The sequence below is a fragment of the Mobula birostris genome, chromosome 6 (genome assembly GCF_030028105.1).
Source record: "Mobula birostris isolate sMobBir1 chromosome 6, sMobBir1.hap1, whole genome shotgun sequence".
Lineage (NCBI taxonomy): Eukaryota > Metazoa > Chordata > Chondrichthyes > Myliobatiformes > Myliobatidae > Mobula > Mobula birostris.
In genome coordinates, this window is record NC_092375.1 from 37,292,056 (window position 1) to 37,315,949 (window position 23,894).

The following is a 23,894-nucleotide window of genomic DNA, read 5'->3' on the forward strand; positions in this document are numbered from 1 at the left end:
GACTGCTGAGACTACAATGAGACCCTGTAATTCAATTTAGATAATGATTAGTGTGGAGAAACTAACCTTAAAGTTATGAGATCTACTTTGTATAATGTTATGCAATGCAACTTCAAAAGTTTTTCCTGAATTATCTCACCAGATCCTGTTAAACATAAAAAGTATTGGACAATATCGACATTATGCAGTCTGCTTGTGCTGATAGTTGCAGTAATTTGTTTTTACTCAATTTCAAGTAAGTGTTTCATGTTTTCTAAATTACAATGCTACATTATTGTAAATTCTAAAAGAAGCTTGCGGCAAACATAGTCAGAGTACTGTCTTGTTCCAAGCCACACGGTCAAGTTTATGTTATGAATAAGCACCCAAGTATTTTATGTACAGAACTGTAACCTTTTAAAACCAATTTACTGGGATTGTTGGCAAACATACTGTATGCTCCAAATCAGTCCTGAACTCTAACTCAGATAGACTGTATCTTTTGTCCTTGCCATTGATGTTCCTTCTTCAGTTTACTTGAACACACACCTTCAGCTTGAAGCCGCCCCACTGCCTGTTGCTTGAATCCTTCCAATCAGATTTTTGTCCTGGGATTTTGAAACAGCCACAGCCACTGATACCTTCTTTTACTCTGGTGGAAATGGCATGTGATGCATAAAGAACTTCTGGTTTTCCTCTCTGTGATGAATTGTTATAAGAAACTAGGTCTGCTTTCTCACATGAGCACAAATGTTCTCATGCTATTTCAAGGAGGAACAGTAAATTTGTCCTGTGTCCAGACCAACATTTAATCCTAGTATCACACTGTTGAATGCAAAATATTGTTGTGCACAAATTGCCTGGCACCTGCTTATGTATTATAACATTTCAAAAAAACATGCTTAACTTCAAAGTGCTTTAGGAAATCCTAAGAGTATGAAGAACACTTTATGAACAGACTTTACTCTGTGATGCTGCACTTAGTGACAAAATCAACTTTGCCAACTTCTTGGTTGTCCAGCTCCATAGCGATTACCAGTAGCTCCAACCTTAACAAATGGATCACAGGGCTGCACCTCTTGCACTCCTCAAAGAATTGCTCCGCAGCCACCCTGTAACTTCCTCCAGCAACTCAGCTCATCCCTTCCAAGGCTGTGGAGCACTCGGCCTCCACTCACTTTCTTGCCTACACCTGTTGCTGAGTGCCACAGGCTGGAATCAATGCAAGCCCCTCCACCTCATTCTCCAGCTTTCGTATTCCCCACTTCTTTAAAAAAGCTTCTAAAGAATTCTGCTTGTACCTGGCTTTCCAGTGAGAATTCATGTCAGAGACATGATATGAGAGATACTGATGCACTCAATAGTAATTTGTGCATTGAGTTTTATAGGATTGTTTTCATGTTTATATTATTGTGCTTATTGTATTTTTTATGCTGCATAGGCTGCAGAGTAACTATCATTTTGTTCCCCATCACACTCATGTATTGAAGAATGACAATAAACAATCTTGAATCTTAAAACAGAACTTTTCCTATTACAGGTGCTAATTCAGACTTACAGCTTTTAGTTTTAATGATTCAGATGTCTGGTTGTTAAGAGTTTTTTTTCTCTGCTAGTACACTTCCATCAATCTTGACACACAGATCAATTTGCTTTAAAACATTATTTTTATGCTGCAGCTCTTTGGCTGCTTTACCTTCTAAGCTCCTCTAAGGATTTTCCTCTCTGGTTTATTGCAGAAAAGAAGGTTCCATTATCAGTGATATCGGCCAGGCCTGAAAGTGAACAAACTGTGAAGCCACCAGTGAGACAGCAGCTTAACAATGATAACAGTGATGATGCTATTTACTCACTTCTTGGCCAGCATTACGTGTGTTAAATATGGATGGGCCACCTGTTTTACCAAAGGCTGTCTGTGTAATCTTATTCTTTGAATATGCAAAGTCTCCTGTGACGTTCTTTCAGAAAATTTGGCATTACTCTTGCTGCATTTTGCCAGTTTAGTGTTGTTCTAGAAATTCCTCCAGTTTATATTACCTCACTGATTATTATATGTCAAACAATTGATTTAATGTTGCAAAATTGAACGAACAGGGAGCTGGTGAGAATCTTGCCATTATGCAAGAAATTTTTGATTGCAAACCGATCGTCCTCTCTTTGTTAAAGTGGAAACCTTATTGTTCTCAGGACACAGAGGTTCCATTCACTCAGATATTATCCTCTCATTTGTTTTTTTATTATAAGACATAGGAGCAGAATCAGGCCATTTGGCCCATCAAGTCTGCTGTGCCATTCCATCATGGCTGACATATATTCCATCTCACCCCTGATTAATCAAGAACCTATCAACTTCCATCTTAAATATACCCGGTGCCTGGTGACTTGGCCAGAACAACAGTCTGTGCCAATGAATTTCAGAGATTCATCAGCCTCTGGCTAAAGAAATTTTTTCCACATCTGTGTTCTAAATGGACGGCCCTCAATTCTGAGGCTGTGCCCTCTGGTCCTAGATTCCCCCACTATAGGAAACATTCTTTCCGCATCCACTTTATCCAGACCTTTCAATATTTAATAGGTTGCAATGAGATCCCTTTCACCCTTAACCTCTGGTTGTAGTCCCACCTAACCTCAGTGGAAATATATATAGGCATCCATTAGTCTCGTGAGACCGTGGAAGGTTTCCAGGTCGCAGGAAGTATGAAAGACCAGCAAGTCTCCCCTTTTCACGCCACTGATGTTGTCCAAGGGAAGGGCACGAGGGCCAATACAGCTTGGCACCGGTGTCGTCACAGAGCAATGTGTGGTTAAGTGCCTTGCTCAAGGACACAACACACTGCCTCAGCCGAGGCTCAAACTAGCGACCTTCAGATCCCTAGATCAATGCCTTAACCACTTGGCCACGCGCCAACACAGTGGAACAAGCCTATATATACCCCTCATAATTTTGTGTACCTCTATCAAATCTCCTCTCAGTCTTCTACATTCTGAAGAATATACAGTTTGTAGATCTAACCTATTCAATCTTTCTTTATAACTCAGGTCCTCCAGTCCTGCTTGGCAACATCCTTGTGAATTTTCTCTATATTCTTTCAACCTTGTTTACATCTTTCCTATAGGTAGGTGACCAAAATTGCACACAATACTCCAAATTAGGCCTCACCAGTGACTTACATAACTTCAATATAACGCCCCGTCTCCTATATTCAATACATTGATTTATGAAGGCCAATGTGGCAAAAGATTTCTTTATGATCCTATCTATCCATGACACCACTTTCAATGAATTATGAACCTGTATTCCCAGATCCCTTTGTTCTACCACACTCCTCAGTTTCCTACTGTTCACCGTGTAAGACCTACCCTGTTTGGTCCTACCGAAGTACAAAAGCTCGCACTTGTCTGTGTTAAATTCCATCTGCCTTTTTTCATCCCATTTTTCTGGCTGATGTAGATCCCTCTGCAAGCCATGATAGCCTTCCTCACTGTCCGCCACTCCCCTAATCTTGGTGTCATCCGCAAATTTTCTGATCCAGTTAACCACATTATCATTACTATAGATGACAAACAACAAAGGACCCAGCACCAGTCCCTGCAGCACACCACTAGTCACAGGCCTCCAGTCAGAGAGACAACCCTCTACTACCACTCTCTGGCTTCTCCCACAAAGCCAATGTCTAATCCAATTTACTACCTCATCATGTATGCCGAGTGACTGACCCTCTTGATTAGCCTCCCTTCCGGGATCTTGTCAAGTGCCTTGCTAAAGTCCATGTGGACAACATCCACTGCCTTGCCTTCATCCACTTTCCTGGTAACTTCCTCAAAAAACTCCATTGGATTGGTTAGACATGACCTACCAGGCACAAAGCCATGCTGACTATCCTTAATCAGTCCATATTTATCCAAATATTTACCTATCTGGTCTCTTAGAATACCTTGCAATAACTTTCCCACAACTGGTGTCAGACTCACCAGTTTATATTCCCTGGTCTATGTTTAGAAACGTTTTTAGACAGTGAAAAACACTGGCTATCCTGCAATCTTCTGGTACCTCTCCTAGGGCCCTGGCAATCTCTGCACGCCTCCTATAGTGTTCGAGGGAGCACCTTGTCAGGCCCTGGGGATTAATCCACCCTGATTTGCCTCAGAGTAGCAAACATCTCCTTCTCTGTAATCTGTACAGGGTCCATGAAGTTGATGCCACTTTGCCTCACTTCTATAGACTCTGTATCCATCTCTATTGTGTTGCTAGACCATGTATCGAACCTCCTTATTCATCAGTACTTTGGATTCCCCAGTTGGTCTGCAGTGCCTCAAAACTACTCACCTCCTTCCAGTGGTAGCCATGAATGAGAAATATGATGCTGGTCTTGTCAGTGACAACTACAGTTTGAACATCAGATTAAAAAGAGGGCAAGAATATTAGCCAACCCAAATCCAAATATCACATGAGGAAATGCAAGAGAAATCTCAGAGGTGACACGGAAGAAAACTAAAAGGCCACCTTTACTTCTAGAACTGATTTTACTGCTAAGAGTCTTCCTAAGTCTCACTGAGGCAGGCAAGATATGCAAAAAATGTAGTTAGGCAGGCAAGAAATGCAAAAAAAATGCAGTGAGGCAGGCAAAAAAGACCAGAATGACAAAAAAATGTATAAAATAAATGCTGGGTATATTACAGATACTGTAGATTCAATCACAAGGTTGCTTTGCCTGAAGTAAATGGATATAAAAATCGGAAGTTCACTGGCACCTGTTTTCTTTCATTGTCCTTAATTGCAGTGGTAAAAGTTCACTCAACGAAAGCAAGATGTCTTATGAGAGAGATGAAAAAATAAATGCAACAAAATTATTGAGAGTAAACTTTGAGACCATTAAAATATGCTTTTTGGTCATTTGCTTTACCACATATTTTATGGTTCAGAAATGAAATAAGACATTGGTCAATTTCTGGTGCATTTGAATTGCAATAGCAAGATTGGTCTGTGTCAAAGGTGTTTCATAAGTAAACAACATACCAAACCTGAATACATGCAGTACCTCCATGGTTTGATTTTTCTTTGTTGTAAAACTTTACAGCAGTCATAAATATGTGTGGAATAACCTTGAAACCAATGGCAATCAGACTGCAGTTTATTCCGGCATAGATTACACATGTAGACTTTGCATCTCTTAAACAATCAGCTTGTTAGTCACTTATTTGTACTTGCAGTCACCACTGATATTCTGCGAATGAATGAAGAGAGAGGGAGAGGGAGAGAGACAGAGGGAGAGAATGAACAAGAGAGTTGTCTTCTGGTTTAATGGCAACCCCACTAGTCTTTTGGAGCATGGTACTAGTAACCCTTGCTAGGGGTCGCCACTCCCTGTTCCGGGCTGTGGCTTCACCTTTGCGACAAAGCCAGTTACCCCAGACTATGGCTTCTATGGAGAGGCTGCAGATAAAATCTAGCCCTCCCAAGAAATAACCACCATGGATTTTCACCGTACCTTCAGAATCGGAATCAGAATCACGTTGAATATCACTGGCCAGATGTCATGAAATTTGCTGTTTCACAGCAGCAGTACATTGCAATACATAGTGATACTACAAATTACAGTAAGTATGAGTGTGCATATATATATATAATGTATGTGTGTACTCTATGTATAAATTAAATAAGAAATGCAAAAAGAAAGCAAAAACAAAGCAGAAAAAAATGAGCGTGTGTACATAGGTTCATTGTTCATTCAGAAATCTGATCGCAGAGGAGAAGCTGTTCCCAAGATGTTGCATGTGTGTCTTCAGGCTCATGTACCTCTTCCTTGATGGTAGCAATGAGAAGAGGGCAATTCCTGAGAGATGCGGGTCCCTAATGATGGATGCTACCTTTTTTGAGGCATTGCTTTTTGAAGATGGCCTCGATGCTGGGGAGGCTGGTGCCCATGATGGAACTGGCTGGGTCTGCAGCTTTCTCCAGTCCTGTGCAGTGGCCCCTCCATATCCGATTGTGATGCAACCAGTTCAAATTCTCTCCACAGTACACCTGTAGAAATGTGCAATAGGCTTTGGTGACATACCAACTCTCCTCAAACTCCTAATGAAATATAGCCACCACTGTGCCTTGTTTGAAATTGCATCCATATGCTGGCCAGGACAGATCTTCAGAGATGTCTGACATCCAGGAACTTGAAGCTACTTGCCCTTTCCACTGCTGATCCCTCGATGAGAACTGGCGTGTTTTCCCTCGACTTACTCTTTCTGAAGTCCTCAATCCATTCCTTGGTTTTAATGACACTGAGTGCAAGGTGTCGTTGTGACACCACTCAACCAGCTGATCTGTCCCAACCCCCCGTACACCTCCTTGTCACCATCTGAAATTCTGCCAGCAGTGGTTGTGTCATCAGCAAATTTATAGATGAAGTTTGAGCTGTGCCTAACCACACAGTTGTAGACGTAGGGAGAGTAGAGCAGTGGACTAAGCATGCGTCCTTGAGGTGTGCCAGTGTTGATTATCGGAGAGGAGGAGGTGTTATTTCTTATCCACGCTGACTGTGGTCTCTCAATGAGGAAGTCAAGGATCCAGTTGCAGACAGAGGTGCAGAAGTTCAGGATTTGGAGCTTGTTGATAAGTGCTGAGAATATGATAGTCTTCAACGCTGAGCTGTAACCAATAAACACTAGCCTGATGTACGTATTGGCATCGTTCAGGCGATCCAAAGCCAAGTGGAGAGCCAGTGAGATTTTGTCCATTGTAGACCTATTGTGGTGATAGGAAAACTGCAACAGGTCCAAGTCCTTGCTTGGGCAGGAGTTAATTTTGGCTGTGACCAGCTTCTAAAATACTCCATTACAGTAGATTTGAGTACAACTGGGCAACTCACCCTTCAGCATCCTGGTGAAACTCACAGGGAATCAGTGATGCCAATGGTCGTGGATCAATTATTCCAAGCTGGAAGGCAAACTCCAGAGTGTGCATCAGGTGTAATTCATATTGATGTAGCAAGTTCCATTTTATGGCGAAGATTCTTTCTTTAAACCCAGGAACTGTGAGTGATTAACTTTGGAAGATCAAATATGATGGCAGAATACAAGGTTAAAAACATGAAACATAGAAAACCTACAGCACAATACAGACCCTTTGGCCCACAAAGTTGTTGCAAACACGTCCTTACCTTAGAAATTACTAGGCTTACCCATAGTCCTCTCTAAGCTCCATGTACCTATCCAAAAGTCTCTTAAAAGACCCTATTGTATCCGCCTCCACCACCGTTGCCAGCAGCCCATTCCACGCACTCACCACTCTCTGCGTTAAAAAGTTACCCCTGACATTTCCTCTGTACCTACTCCCAAGCACCTTAAACCTGTGCCCTCTTGTGGCAGCCATTTCAGCCCTGCGAAAAAGCCTCTGACTATCCACACGCTCAATGCCTCTCATCATCTTATACACCTCTATCAGGTCACCTCTCGTCCTCCGTCACTCTGAGGAGAAAAGGCAAAGTTCACTCAACCTATTCTCATAAGTCATGCTCCCCAATCCAGGCAGCATCCTTGTAAATCTCCTTTGCACCCTTTCTATGGTTTCCACATCCTTTCTGTAGTGATGTGACCAGAGCTGAGCACAGTCCTCCAAGTGGGGTCTGATCAGGGTCCTATATAGATGCAGGATTAATACTAATGGCAGGATTCTTAGCAGTGTGGAGGACTTAGTTTGTTGTCCACGTCCATAGATGCATCAGAATTGCCGTGCGGTAATTCTGATGTCAGGTGTATGGTGTATAGGCAAATAGTGTGTTGTCCTTCATTAGTTGGAGGGTTGATTTCTAGAGCTGTGAGTTTGACCCGTGGCCAATCAGTGAACAGAAGTTTGAGAAGAAGAGACGACTTCACAAAAGGTCTGTGATTGAAAATTTTAAAAAGGACAGCACTTTGTGGCAGTCTTCTGAGTTTGAACTGCAGCCAAACAGTGAAGAGGATTCATTAGCTAAGGTAAAAAAAAAAGCAGGAGCAAGTGGAGAGGCCATTGTGTGAGTGGGGAGGCTTTGGCTCTTCAGACTTTGGCAAGATCAGGACTGGGGAGGGAAGTATCTAGTAAGTTTCTTTTTCTCTTCTTTATTCTTCATCTGATAGGGCATAGTTAGAGCTGTGAGAAAGACTCCAGGGCCAGTGTTGTGTTCTTTGTGTAAGATGGGGGAGTACTGGGAGACCTACATCTTCCCAGATAGACACAAGCTGCATCTCCTTAGAGAACATGTTAAAGGACTGGACTTGCAGCATGATGGCCTTCAGCTCATATGGGAGACTGAGGAAGTGATAGATAGGAGCTACAGGAAGGTAGTTGCCCCTTGGCCACAGGGAGCAGGCAACTGGGTGACTAACAGGAGAGAAAAGAAAGGAAATGGGCAGCCAGTACAGAGTACCCCCTGTGGCTTCTCCCCTTTTGGATACTGTTGGGGGGGGGGGTGACTGACCAGGGGGAGCAGCAGCAACTCAGTCTCTGGTTCTGAGTCTGGCCCTGTGGCTCTGAAGAGAAGCGAAGTGAAGAGACTGTAATAGTGATTGGAGATTCCATAGTTAGAGTAAGAAAGACGAGATTCTGTAGATGCGTTAGAGACATATGGATGGAATGTTGCCTCCCTGGTGCCAGAGTCAGGGATGGATCGGATCGAGTTCCTGGCATTCAAGAGGGGAAGGGTGAGCAGCCAGAATTCTTGGTATGTACCGGGACCAATGACATAAAGAGGTCCTAAAGAGAGATTTTAGGAAGCTAAGTAGAGAGCTGAGAAGCAGGACCGCTGTGGAAGTAGTCTCTGAATTGCTGCCTGTGCCACACACTAGTGAGGGTAAGAGGATCGTTTGACAGATAAATGTGTGGCTGAGGAACTGGTGCAGGAAGCAGGCGTTAGGATTTCTGGATCATTGGGATTTCTTCTGAGTTCAGGTGCAACCTGTACAAAGGGAACTGATTATACCTGAGTCCAAAGGGGACCAATATCCAGGACAGGATTGGACAGCAAGAGTTTTTCAGGAGGGCCTAAACTAATTTGGTAGGGGGATGGTAACTGGAATGATAGGGCTGAGGATGGAGTAGTTTGTTTCCCAAAGAGGAAGAAGTACTCTAAAGGCAAGATGACACAACTGTGGTTAAAAGAGAAGTCAAAGCCAACATAAAAGCCAGATAGAGAGCACATTATAGAGCAAAAAATAATGGAAAGTTAGAAGATTGGGAAGCTTTTAAAAACCAACAAAAGGCAACTAAAAAAGTCATCAAGAAGCCAAAGATGAAATACGGAGATAATTCAACTAATAATATTAAAGAGGATGTCAGAGGTTTCTTTAGATATATGATATATTTTGATATTATTTCAGTAGTTTTGCATATTGATTTACAACCTCATCCTATTACTGCAATTTTTGGATTACCAGTGATGGACTCCAATCATTTATCCCTTCGACTTGTCACTTGATTGCATTTGTTACATTAACAGCCAGAAGATTCATTTTATTTAAATGGAAAGATTCTAATCCCCCTACTGCATTTCAATGGTTTTCCCAAACTATAACATGCTTAAGCTTGGAAAAAATTAGGAGTGGTTCTATCGATCCTTCGGTTAAATTTGAAGAAAGTTGGAGGCCATTTATTCAACATTTTCATTTGATGTAAGCTGACCTTTTCCGAATCCTTTTCAAAAACTTTTTGTTTGTGTATAGAGGAGTGGAGTTAATGACAAATAATGATTTTAACCGATAAAACATGCCAGCCCAGCCTTTGTTTTGTTTTGGTTATTTTTGGTGTAGGGGGACTTTTTCTTTGCATAAAATTTTTTTGAATCTTTTTCATGTTCGGTTACTAAGAGATTGGGAGGCTTAAATTACATATGCTACTCAGAGTCTGTTTCTGTATACATTAACCATTATTAATGTAATCCCGATCTCTTCATATCATTATTATTGTTATGTTTATCAATTCGAAACAATAAAAAAGATAGAGAAAGAAAGAAAGATATATGAAGAGTAAAAGGCAAGCAAGCCACTGGAAAATGGTGCTGGAGAAGTAATAAGAGGGTACAAGGGAATGGCAGATTCAGTACTTTGCATCAGACTTCACTGCAGTACGCCAGAAGTTTGAGATGTCAGGGGACAGAAGTGAGTGAGGTTGCCATTACAAAGGAGAAGGTGCTTGGAAAACTGAAAGATCTGAAGATAAGTAAACCATCTGGACTGATTGTCTACACCCCCAGAATTCTGAAAGAGGTGGCTGAAGAGATTGTGGAGGCATTTAAGAATCAATAGATTCTGGCTTGGTTCTAGAGAAATGTAAAACTGAAAATATAACTCCACACTTCAAGAGGGGAGAGAGGCGGAAGAAGAGAAATTACAAGCCAGTTCGTCTGACCTCAGTGGTTGGCAAAATGTTGGATTGATTAGTATGGATGTGGTTTTGGGGTACTTGGAGGCACATGATAAGATAGGCTGAAGTCAGAATGGTTCCCTTAAGGGAAAATCTTGCCTGACAAATCTGTTGGAATTCTTTGAAGAAATAACAAGCTGGATAGTCAAAGGAGAATCAGTGGATGTTGTATACTTGGATTTTCAAAAGGCCTTTGATAAGGTGCTTTAATGAGGCTGTTTAACAAGTTATTACAGCAAAGACACTAGCATGGTTAGAGCATTGGCTGATTGGCAGAAGGCAAAGCGTTGGAATAAAGGGAGTCTTTTCTAGGTGGCTGCAGGTGACTAGTGGTGTTCCAGAGGAGTCTGTGTTGGAGCCACTTCTTTTTATGTTATACATCAATGACTTGGATGACAGAATTGATGGCTTTGTGGGCAAGATTGCGGTCAATATGAAGATAGGTGCAGGAGCTGGTAGTTTTGAGGAAGTAGAGAGGCTGCAGATGGACTCTTCAGTTTAGGAGAATGGCCAAAGAAGTGGCAGATGGAATACAGCATCAGGAAATGTATGGTCATGCACTTTGGTAGAAGATCCTCCTCGCTGACGACCAACAGTGATGCACCTCGGGGTGTGTGCTTAGCCCACTGCTCTACTCTCTGTATACACATGACTGTGTGGCTAGGCACAGCTGAAATACCCTCTATAAATTTGCTGATGATACAACCATTGTTGGTAGAATCTCAGGCGGTGACGAGAGGGCGTACCGGAGTGAGATATGCCAACTAGTGGAATGGTGCAACCTGGCACTCAACGTCAGTAAGATGAAAGAGCGACTGTGGACTTCAGGAAGGGTAAGATGAAGGAACACATACCAATCCCCATAGAGGGATCAGAAATGGAGAGAGTGATCAGTTTCAAGTTCCTGGGTGTCAAGATCTCTAAGGATCTAACCTGGTCCCAACATATTGATGCAGTTATAAAGAAGGCAAGACAGCGGCTATACTTCATTAGGGGTTTGAAGAGATTTGGCATGTCAACAAATACACTCAAAAACTTCTACAGTTGTACCGTGGAGAGCATTCTGACAGGCTGCATCACTGTCTGGTATGGAGGGGCTACCGCACAGGACTGAAAGAAACTGCAGAGGGTTGTAAGTCTAGTCAGCTCCATCTTGGCTACTAGCCTACAAAGTATCCAGGACATCTTCAAGGAGCAGTGTCTCAGAAAGGCAGCGTCCATTATTAAGGACCTCCAGCATCCAGGGCATGCCCTTTTCTCACTGTTACCATCAGGTAGGAGGTACAGAAGCCTGAAGGCACTCACTCAGCGATTCAGGAACAGCTTTTTCCCCTCTGCCATCCGATTCCTAAATGGACATTGGATCTTTGGATACTACCTCACTTTTTTTTAACATAGAGTATTTCCGTTTTTGCACTTTTTAAATCTATTCAATATACATAATTGATTTACTTGTTTATTTATTTATTATTATTAGTTTAACTTTAATTATTATTGTTTTTCTCTCTGCTGGATTATGTATTGGATTGAACTGCTGCTGCTAAGTTAACAAATTTCACGTCACATGCAGGTGATAATAAACCTGATTCTGATTCTGATTCTGAAATAAAAGCATAGGCTATTTTCTAAATGGAGAGAAAATTCAAAAATCCAAGTTGCAAAGGGACATGGGATTCCTTGAACAGAATTCCTTGAAGGTTAATTTGCTAGTTGAGTCAATGGTGAGGAAGCCAAACGTAAGGTAATGTTGCAGCTATATAGGACCCTACAATTCTGGTCACCTCACTACAGGAAGGACGTGGAAACTATAGAAAGGATGTAGAAGAGATTTACACGGATGTTGCCTGGATTCTTGAGTGAACTCGGCCTTTTCTCCTTGGAGCGACGGAGGATGAGAGGTGACCTGATAGAGGTGTACAAGATAATGAGAGGCATTGATTGTGTGGATAGTCAGAGGCTTTTTCCCAGGGCTGAAATGGCTAACACGAGAGGGCACAGTTTTAAGGTGCTTGGAAGTAGGTACAGAGGAGATGTCAGGGTAAGTTTTTTTTACACAGAGAGTGGTGAGTACATGGAATGGGCTGCTGGGGACGGTGGTGGAAGCAGAAACGATAGAGTCTTTTAAGAGACTCCTGTATGGCTCCATGGACCTTAGAAAAATAGAGGGCTATGGGTAAGCCTAGATGGTTCTAAGGTAGAGACAGGTTCGGTACAGCTTTGTGGCCCAAAGGGCCTGTATTTTGCTGTAGGTTTTCTATGTTTCTAATGATAGCAATCACTTCGAGAGGACTAGAATATACAAGCATGGATGTAATGCTCAGGCACACACTGTTAGATTGCACTTAGAGTATTCTGAGTAGTTTTAGGTCCCTTACCTAAGAAAAGATGTGATAGCATTGAAAAGGATCTAGAGGAGGTTAATGGGAATAAAAGGGTTAATTTATGAGAAGTGCTTGGTGGCTCTGGATCTGTACTCACTGGAGCTTAGAAGAATTGGGAAGGATCTCATTGAAAGCTATCGATTATTGAAAGGCTTAGATAGAGTGGATGTGCAGAGGATATTTCCGACTGTGGGGGAGTCTAAGACCAGAAAGGGCAGCACAGAGTACAAGGACATCCCTTTAAAATAGAGATGAGGAGGGATTTCTTTAGCTAGAGGCTGAGGAGTCTGTGGAGGCCAAGCTATTGGGTATATTTAAAGTGGAGGTTGAGGGGTTCTTGATTAGTAAGAGCATCAAAAGTTACTGGGAGAAGGCAGGAGAATGGAGTTGAGATGGAGAGTAAATCAGCCATGACGCGATGGCAGAGTAGACTTGATAAGGCGAGTGGCCTAATTCTGCTCCCATGTCTTATGGTCATCCAGGCCATGCTCTCTTCTCACTGCTGCCATCAGGAAGGTGGTTCAGCAGCCTCAAGTCCCACACCACCAAGTTCAGGAATAGTTATTTCCCCTCAACCAGAAGGGGGCAACTTCTCTCACCCCAACATTGGACTCACTATTGACAACCTATGAATTCACTTTTAAGGAATCCACCACACAGATTCTCAGTATTCATTGTTTATTTATTTATTACTATTATTTTATTTCTTTATTGTATTGGCACAGTTTATTGTCTTTTGCAGATTGTTTACTTACCCGTCTTTGTTGTATGAAGATTTTCATTGATTCTATTGTGTTTCTTTTGTATGTACTGTGAATGCCTGCAATAAATTGTAACTCATGGTAGTACATGTAGTTTGATAATAACTTCACTTTGAACTTTTACCTTTGAAATTTTGCCAGGCTTGCACTTTTGCTGCAGCTTTCAATTTGCAGATGCATAAAAATGCAAAGTGATATAAGATTGCCATGAGTGAAGCATGGCTCCAAACAGGTTGCCGAGTAACCATTTACACTACATTAATCTGGATCACTGAGCAAGTAAATTACTATGTTGAATTGGTTCACCTGCCTAAACCTTACTCCTCACATTATGTGTTTTTTCAACTTAACCAACAGGTTTTCCTGACCATTTATTCCACCACAGCATTTCATTTTCAGAAAGTAAGAAGAGATTTCAAAATATCTTAAATATTTCTGCACAAGCCAACTAAAAGACAACAAACTAGACTCCAAAAGCAGAAATCTGGAGCCTTGCCAATTACACTAGACATACCATGACAACGAAGACTAAGCAAACCTCTCATTATTAGTTTGGATGACATCCACCACATAGGTAATTTATTAAGTATAGACTAGGTCATCTGACCTGCGATCTGTCCACAACCTCAGTTGTGCCTGAAATGGCAATGCTTGACAATCACTGACAGGGACAACCAATGTGAGGGTAGTCCTTGCACATGCTGGTGATGCCAGCCTCAGATCTCCCCACTTCCATCCTCACGAGTTATTTCTTCAAGGTTCTCACTGTTTGAGTCATTGACTTAGTACACAGAATGTCCTTTATTTCTAAGTGTATTCTAGAAAATGTATTTTATCAACACCACGCAGGTTTGCAAACTTTGGGGATCTGGAGATTTGACTAATTTTGGTCCTGTTAGCTTTTCAAAAAACTTCATCCTCCACTTTGTCTCCTGAATGAAGAATAAAATGAGAAGTTTAGAAAGGGATAAGAATATAACTTCAGGCAAGACGGAGACAAAATTGGAATGAAAGGTGATGAGTACACACAGTCAACGTTTAGAAACAGCTTGTTCCTTACACCATCAGATTTCTGAGCATGAACCCAGAGCATTGCCTCATTATATCTGCTCTCTTTTTGCACCACTTGCCTAATTTTAACATATATTTCTTACTGTAATTTATAGTGTATATTATGTACTACACTGTGCTGTTGCTGCAAAACAACAAGTTTCACAACATATGTCAGACGTAATAAAACTGATTCTGATTCTACAGGATTGAAGGTGTTATATTTGAATGCATGCAGTATATGAAATAGGGTAGATGAACTTGTAGCTCAGTTAGAAATCAGCAGGTATAACATTTGGGCATCACAGAGTCATGCTAGAAAGAAGATCACAACTTTAACATTCAAGGATACACATTATATGATTGTCTCCGATTCGTTAGACTCTGACAATTTGCACTCCTTCTTCCGTCACAGATTACTTACTTGTGTGCAAGGAGAACAGCTCAGCCCTGTCACCAGCCTGCTCTGAGGCTTGAAAAGAAATGCCAGTTCTATGTAGAAATTGACTAGTTGGATACAGATATTTATCCAACAGAATCTTTGTCACTTCTGAATATCTTCATTTACGTACTTAAATATCAATCATCACACATATTGCATGTGATAATAACCAATAAAATCCACGACCAAAACTACTTCAGAATTTGTAAAACAACTGGCCAATAGTAAGAGTTACCCTGGAATCCTTTGTTAGCATCTTTATCTTGACTTGGTATGTTTGATGACCTTGGTTCCCAGACTTGTAAAGAAAGGCTGGGTAAAGAACAATTTTGGCTTCAAGGGCCATGTTCAAACTGAGTGAGTACACTATGTCTGCCCACTCTCTCTGTCAGCTTCTCTTGACTGTCGCCTTGCTAAACTTCCACACGTAGGAAAGGTTGTATAAAGCTCACTATTTTAACCCTTTCCTTGCTTTTGTTTCCACAGTATTGAAAGGACAGGCAGGTGGGAAGAGGGAGTCAGGCGGCTTTGTTAGTCAGAATGAAATCAGATCATTAGAAAGAATCGACATAAAATCAGAAGATGTAGAATCCTTGGGAGTAGAGTTAAGAAACTGCAAGGTTAAAAAGACCCTGATTTGACACTGATGGAAGGTGTATACAGGCTTTCAAATAGTAGCCAGAATGTGGGGTACAAATTACAACAGAAGATAGTAAAGTTATGTAAAAGGGGCAATTTCAATATACAGGTAGATTGGGAAAATCAGGTTGGTGCTGGATCCCAAGAGAAGGGATTTGGGGAATGCCCAGGAAATAGCTTTTTAGAGGATCTTGTGGTTGAGCCCTCAAACAAAAAGGCAATTCTGGATTGGCTGTTGTGTAATGAACCAGATTCAATTAGGGAGCTTATAGTAAAGGAGCCCTTAGGAAGCAATGATCTAATACGATAAAATTCACCTAACAGTTTGAAAGGGAAAAGCTAATATCAGACGTATCATTATTACAGTTGAGTAAACAAAACTGCAGAGGCATGAGAGAAGATGGCCAAAGCTGATTGAAAGTGGACACGAGAAGGGATAATGGTAGAGCAGCAATGCCTGGTACTTCTGGGATTAATTTGGAATTCGCAGGATCGATATATCCCAAAGTAGAAGAAACATTCTAAAGGGAGATGAGGCAACTCTAGCTAAAAAGGGAAGTCAACGACAGCATAGAAGCAAAAGTCAAGGCATACAATGTAGCAAAAATTAGTGGGAAGCTAAAGTATTGGGAACCTTTTAAAACCAAAAGAAGGCAACTAAAAAGCAAAAAGAGTAAAAATCCCGTTCATCCCTCTCTTCTCTCTTATTAGCATTTTGAATGTTTCTCCATTGTCTTTCTTATCTCTCTCATTAGCATCATCCGTCCGGTAGCTCTGCTGGGCATCACACATGACATATCAGATTCATTCTTCTCCAGACCTTTACCTTTCCAACCCACCTGGCTTCACCTGTCACCTTCCAGCTATTCTCCTTTCCCTCCCCCACCTTTTTACTCTGGCATCTTTCCCCTTCCTTTTCAATCCTGAAGAAGGGACTCAGCCCACATGGTCGACTGTTCATTCATTTTCATAGATGCTGCCTGATCTGTTGAGTTCCTCCTGCATTTTGTGTGAGTTGCTTTGGACTTCCAGCATCTGCAGGCTTTCTCATGTTAACAAAAATACTTGCAGTGTTTTAATTACTTGCCAGCTTTTTCTCATCTTCAGTTTTCTCCCTGCTTACTGAACTCTTTGTCTTTTACCATTGGTTCCTGTAAAATTGTTAGTTGTCTGGTCTACCACAAGATCTCGCCGTATTATACATTTAACCTTTGATGAAATACTTTCTTTGACCTCCTTTGCTAACTCTCTTTCTTCTATTTTAATGGGACACTTTTCTGCTGAATGCTATGAATTAACTATCTAAATAACTGGCTCTACTCATCTACTAACTTATCCCTTAGTCTATTTAACCAGTCCAATCCAAACAACTCTATCTTCATACCATTGTAACAGCCTGGATTTAAGTGAGGACATTGGGTGTTCCTCCCCCAGGATTACGTGAAGTCAGAGTGTCCACACGGTTCATTTGGCTCATGGCTTCAGGGGTTTTCTCTCTCAGTTGCCAAATCTCCATTCCTGCTACATTGCCCTAATATGTGCTGTATCTCTAAATAAATAAAAATAAAATTAAACAAATATTATCAACTGCTTATGTGCATTAATAAAGTTTCTATCAGTCTCCCAGTAAAACTGTGGCAAAGAAAATTCCTTTTCCACATTTGACCAGTTTCATTCTTTTAAAATCTGGCAACTTGCAGTTAAGCCTAATATTTGTGAATTTCTTTGGTCCATACTTGTTTCCTGATGTATTAATGGACTTGCTATTCCCCAGATTTTATATGCATGAGCACATTTCTTAGGTGTAAATATACAAGAGGCATGACATAATGTTATTTTCTTTTCATATAATCTCAGAGCTGGCCAATCCTATCCATGATTTTCTACCTGCTCAACTAGTCATACCTGTTGGGTTCAAGTTATTGGTACATTCTTTCGTTCTGATTAACAATAACTCCACCTTCATTTTGGTATTGTGAAACTTGGTGCCCTAGTGAGGAAGCAAGTATTAAACTTCAAGAAGAAATTGAAACGACAAAAGTAAATGAAACTACAAGATAAAGAATGCTGAGAAGGAGCTGGAAAATGTAAGTACATTATTTTTAAATGCTTCTATCTCTGTGAGCAGGTTGAGATATGACTTAATTTCTAGTATAGGATTTTGATTTGCGGTTTTGACCTAGATGTGAGAATCTTTCTATTCTCACTTCAGGAAATCTAATAGCAGTGGCATAGAGTGATACTGCACAAGTTACTTTTTACAGTATTTTATTATTTCGTTGTTCAGAAATCCCAATGGTTTGGCATCTGGCTCTTCCGGAGATTAACATTCAGCCCCACCTTCTGTTTCACCCCACTGGGACCCTGGAGATACTCTAAACATACCGTACTCAAAGGTTATCCTCGTCTTTCCGACTTGATTCTTTCCTTGTTTACTCAGTGGCTGACTTTAAAATATTGATTGAACCTTTAAGCCAAATGTGCTGTAACATCCTACAGTTCTAAACTCTAACTGAACTATTCCTTCTTCTTATCCTTGTGTATCCTCCATTCTTTCAAAACATTATTGGAGTCTAGCACTTTGTCAGTCAGCCCCTCGAATTTCCTTTCCCAATGTAACAGAAATAGTTTTCTCGACATTGGTTTACGACTTCAAATCATTTTCATGACATTGATTTATTTGATCTTAAATAATCAATGCAAAGGAAACTACTGAAGAGCTAAGATACGCTTTACTCTCCTCCTTTTGTCCTCCTCCCTTTCTTCCCCAAGGGAGGGTAACCACACAGAAGCTGATTTAAAGGGCGATTCACTTTCGTGCAGCCTTTCAAGAACCTCCGATAGTACCCACAGAACCCAAGGAACGAGCACAAAGCACTCACAGTCTGGGGCCTTGATCCGCCTCAATCTTAGACGGATCCATAGCTACTCCATCATGAGACTATGTGCCCAACATAGCTGACAGACCAGAGAAAGTCTGGTCCAGGGAAAGTTTTAACCCTTCAGCTTTCAGGCGGCCCAGCACCTTCAGCGACTGAAAGGCCTCTTCACATTTCACATTGTTGGCGCCAGGCATCTCACAAACTACTGACCTTCTGTGATTTTAATGCACAACAGTCTCTAGAGTTTACAGGAGGTGGTGAAAAAAAATCCCCTGTGGTAGTTCTGTGGGCAAAAACACACGGCAATTCAAAAAAGAATGGCCAGGCTGGTTCAAGCTGACAGGAAGGTAACATTAACACAATAACCATGCACTACAACAATGGTGTGCAAAATAATATCTCTAAACATGTAAAATGTCAAAGTTTGGAGTGGATGGGCAGCAGAACATAACCTCAGTGACCATTGTATTAGGTTCAGGACGTACCTAATAAAGTGGCCACTGAGGGTTGTTGCACCTGTTAACTGGTAATCTGAAAGAACATACAAACAAGGATGTAATATTAAAATGTTATAAAGCACTGGTGGGGCCTCACTTGGAGGATTGTGAGCAGTTTTGGGCCCCTTATCTTAGAATGGATGTGTTGAAACTGAAGAAGGTTCAAAGGAGGCTCATGAAGATGATTCTAGGTTTGAACAGCTTGTCATATGAAGAGTATCTGATGGCTCTGGGCCTGTATTCGCTAGAATTCAGAAGAATGAGGGGTGTCCTCATTGAAACCTATTGAATGGTGAAATGCCTTGATAGAGTTAATGTGGAGAGGATGTTTCCTATGGTGGGAGAGTCTAAGACCAGAGGACACAGCCCCAGAATTTAAGGATGTCCTTTTAGAACAGAGATGAAGAGGAATTACTTTAGAGAGGTGAATCTGTGGAATTCATTGCCACAGGCAGCTGTGGAAGACAAGTCTTTATGTATATTTAAGGCAGAGGTTGATAGATTCTTGACTGGCCAGGGTATGAAGGGATACGGAGAGAAGGCAGGAGATTGGGGCTGAGAGGGAAAATGGATCAGCCATGACGAAATGAAGGAGCAGGCTCGATGGAGCAAATGGCCTAATTCTGCTCCTGGATCTTAGGGTCTTATTTGTTAAATGATTTTGAAGAATCATTTTCGGTTTCATGGTTCTTTGCAAGTAACTTGACATTACTCAAGGACTAAACAAGGAATTGACATTCCTTTTTGATAACACACGTTCCCAATGATAAAATAAAAATCAAGTTTCAGACTTTCACTACCTTTCATTGTTTTACAAACTGGTGAGACCGCACTTAAAGTATAGTGTTTACAGTCTTGATCACGCTGTTACAGGAAATAGTTCATTAAATTGGAACTATAGTGGAGAAGATTTACTAGGATGCTGTCAGGCCTTGAGGGCCTCTATGATAGGAGGAGGTTGGGCCAGAGTATGACCTTGTTCCTTAGAATGGAGGAGAAATAGGGCAGACGTAAAATCATGAGGGTTATTAATAGGCTGAACACACATAATCTTTTTCCCAGGAAAGGGAAACTAAAGACTAGAGAACATGCTGTAGGTTTTAGGTGAGAAGTGAAATATTTAAAAGTGATCCGAGGCGTAACTTTTCATGGAGGAGGTGGTGCTTATATGGAGCGAGCTATTAGAGAATGCTGTTGAAGCAGATCTGGTAAAACATTTGAATAAGTACATGGATAGCAGAGATGAGGGTCAAATGGGCTAAGCTTGGTCAATATACACATGTTGGGCTGAAGGGCCAGCTTCCATGTTGTATGACTCTATGACTTTATGCCTCTCTCTTTAATTCTTCTGGAGATTACTAATACTTCTAATAAATTATCATCATTGTGGATTTCCCCCTTAATTCCTGAATTTGATGGTTTTGCAACTAATCAGAGACATTACGAATCAACTGCCTTTGTTCAGAATATCCTTGTATCTCTAAAACTGTGAAAATTAAGCTTTGAAGAGATTTAGTTAATATGTAATCTCATTGCTGTGCAGAGATCAAATTTCAAATGTATACCCAGGGCAACCTTTCATATTGCAACCCTAAGTGTCTTTGGACTTTAAAATGATTAACTTCACAAACATACCGGACAAACCTTACAGTGGTCTACTATCATTTACTTGTTTTGGCGAAAATGGTTTACCAGAAAGCAAAGAGGCAATGTAACTTGCATTACTTCCTATGAAAATGTACTTCAAACATAATTTGATCTGATATCACATTCTTATTGCAGGACTTTGATTCTGAAATTGAATAAGTACTTCTAATGAGATATACGATTAAGATTTGCATGGCTTGCAACTTCATGTGAAATTATGTACTCTGAAGAAAACTACTGTGAATTGAAAGAGATGCAGAGATGTTACACCAACTAGCCAGCTTTTGTATATTTGGGATTTTTCAACTAATAAGAGCAGGTGACATTCCATTTTATTAAAGTTTTGTGTTATCGCGTTGACTTTATCAAAACCTGAATGTTAAATTAGGATCAGGACACATTTTTCTAAATTACACTATTGATGGTCTTGAAAGTATAACGAGTGAAAAATTATCACATGGATAAATAGAGTTCTAACCCCACTAAAAGTGGTTATTAGAACAATTATTAACAGTGCTGTATTAATAAGAATGAAATATGTGCATTCTTTCTATGCGTCTTAACTGTTTTAAAAAAATAAATCTGTTGTTAAGTATGTTCCTAGACCAGGGATCTGTGGCCCCTGATTTACTGTTATTGTTAGATAAGTAACTTTTTAAAAGGGAATTGAATAAGTACTTCAAGCAAGTGTGAGGGAAAGGCATTGGCTGTGCTTATAACAAAGGTGTCTGTGCCACTTGGAAGTCTAAATCTTACTAAAATTGATCTAGTCAGCTTCCTGAAGGGGTCTCCTGGATTCAGGGTGGGGAAATTATCAGGGAAGTGGGAGATGGCCAGTCCGCTGGAAGGTAGAAGTTTGGTGGGAAACAAAGGCAGGAAGTGCTAGAAGATCAAAGAGAATCACAGAATTTATGTTTTGGAAAAATAAAAAAAAACATGTCTTTAGGTTGCTGAGATGAGAAGTATACAGTATTTATACCAACTTTTCCCAACCTAACACCATTCAAATAACACACTTGCCAAAGTGGATCTTTCGGGTAGAGGGGAGTGTTTACTGGATGCTAGAGAAATCAATGCATGTGCGGTCCAGGTTAAGGTACAGTTCCCCTAACCTGTGTTTAGCCTTAACCTGGCTGAAGAGGAGGCTGTGGACAGACATATTAGTGTGGGAATAGGAAGTGGAATTAAAATGGCTGGCCACTGGGAGATCCTGGCTGTGACAGCAGGTGAAAGGTAGGTGCCCAATGAGATTTCTGTGTTGGATGTCATTGATATGGAGGAAGCCACTCCAAGAACACCAAATGCAATCAAGTTGATGGATTTACATATGACCTGGCTGCCTGACCTGGAAGGACTGCTTAGGGCCTGAACGGTGGTGGGCGTAAAGGTGTAGGGGCAAGTGTAACACTTAGCATGGTTGCAGGGATAGATGCCTGGAGGGGGCTTGGGTAGGAAACACGGGAGGACAAGGGAAAGTGATCCTGCAGAGAGAGCAAGAGGTAAGATGTGCTAGGGTCCTGTTGGAGACGTTGGAAGATGAGAAAAATAATATGTTTGATGCGGAGGTTCAAAGGGTAATAAGTGAGGACAAGGGGGAGCCCTATCCCTGATATATTGGAGGGGAGGGGGTGATGGGGTGAGGGCAGACATGTGGGAAATAGAAGAGATATGGGTGGAGGGGATCCATCAACAACATTGCTGGAGGCGTGGAGGGAAATCCTGTTTTCTGAAAAATGACAACATTTTGATATCCTGGAATGGAAAACCTTACCATAGAACAGGTGTGACAGAGATGGAGGAAATGAAAGAAGGGAATAGCAGCACAGGATGGGAAGAAATGTAGTCGGGATACCTGTGGGAGTTCGTGAGTTTCTAGAAGATGCTGGTGCATAATTTGTCTCCCAGGACAGAGACAGAGAGATCAAGAAAGTGGAGAGAAGTCATAGAGTTATAAAAAAGTACTGCACAGTACTGCAAAGTACTACTTCAGCTCTCCTGGTCCATACCAAACCATTTGAACTGCCTAGTCCCAATCATCCTGCACCGAGACTATAGCTCTCCATCCATGTACCTATCCAAGCTTCTCTCAAACACTGAAATTGGGCTCACATGCACCACTTTAGCTGGCAGCTCGTTCCACACTCTCACCGCTCTCTGTGTGAAGACATTTTCCCTCATCTCCCCTTAAACATTTCACATATCACCCTTAATCCATGATCTTTAGTTGTAGTCCCACCTAACTTCATTGGAAAAAGTCTGCTTGCATTTACCCTATCTATACCCCTCATAATTTTGATTACCTCCAACAAACCTCCCCTCAATTTTCTATGTTCCAAGGAATTAACATGGTCATACTTTTCTTATTCCTTAGTTCCACCTATGAAGCCTCACTAGACGAGTTCTCTGAACTGTACTGAATGGGTACTGCCATGACATTTTTCCTGACTCGTAACGACACCCTCCTCCTTTACTCCCTCCCGCTCTGTCACATCGAAAACAATGGAACGCTGGAATACTGAGCTGTCAGTCCTGCCCCTCCAGCAACCGATGTCTACAATATAATGATTCCATGTGTTAATGCATGGCCTGAGCTTATCTGCCTTTCCCACAGTACTTCTTGTATTGAAATACACATAGTTCAGAATATCAGTCACACCAGAATCAGAATCAGAGTCAGGCTTAATCTCACCAGCATATGTCGTGAAATTTGTTGAAGCAGTACAATGCAATACATCATAATAAAATTCATGAATTATAGGAAGTATGTGTGTGTGTATATATATATATATATATATATATATGTATATATCATCGTCGTGGCTATCCCTCGAGGTCGAGGGTGATGGTCTTCGTTCTGTTGATCTACTTATGGGCTCTCAAGTGGCTTATGAGTCCAATCTTGGCTTTGGAAGTTCTTCCGCATTCAGGACAGGTAGCTCCAGATGGCAGATCGGGCTTTGGTTGTTGCTGCCTCTCTTTCCATTTTCTTCTCTTTTCTTCTAATTCTGCACATCTGTTGGCTTCGAAAGTTGCTGTTCCTTCTCGGATGATGGCTTGCCAGAGTTTCCTGTCCTTGGCATTGGTTTCGCAACTGTTGATGTCAATGTTACATTTCTTCATGTTATCTTTTAAGATGTCTTTGAATCTCTTCTGTTGTCCGCCTTCTTTATATGTATATATATTCAGAAATATGATGGCAGAGAGGAAGAAGCTGTTCCTGAATCAC

General features: G+C 41.1%; 1 gene segment (V, D, J or C); it reads left to right on the forward strand.

The window, feature by feature from the left end:
* LOC140198943 (natural cytotoxicity triggering receptor 3 ligand 1-like) overlaps positions 1–5,038 on the forward strand; it is a 45,633-nt gene extending 40,595 nt beyond the window's left edge. The window contains 2 exon segments of the C gene segment in view: positions 143–235; positions 1,719–5,038. Of these exon segments, the coding sequence occupies positions 143–235; positions 1,719–1,858 (233 nt within the window).
* Positions 5,039–23,894: the final 18,856 nt, after the last annotated feature.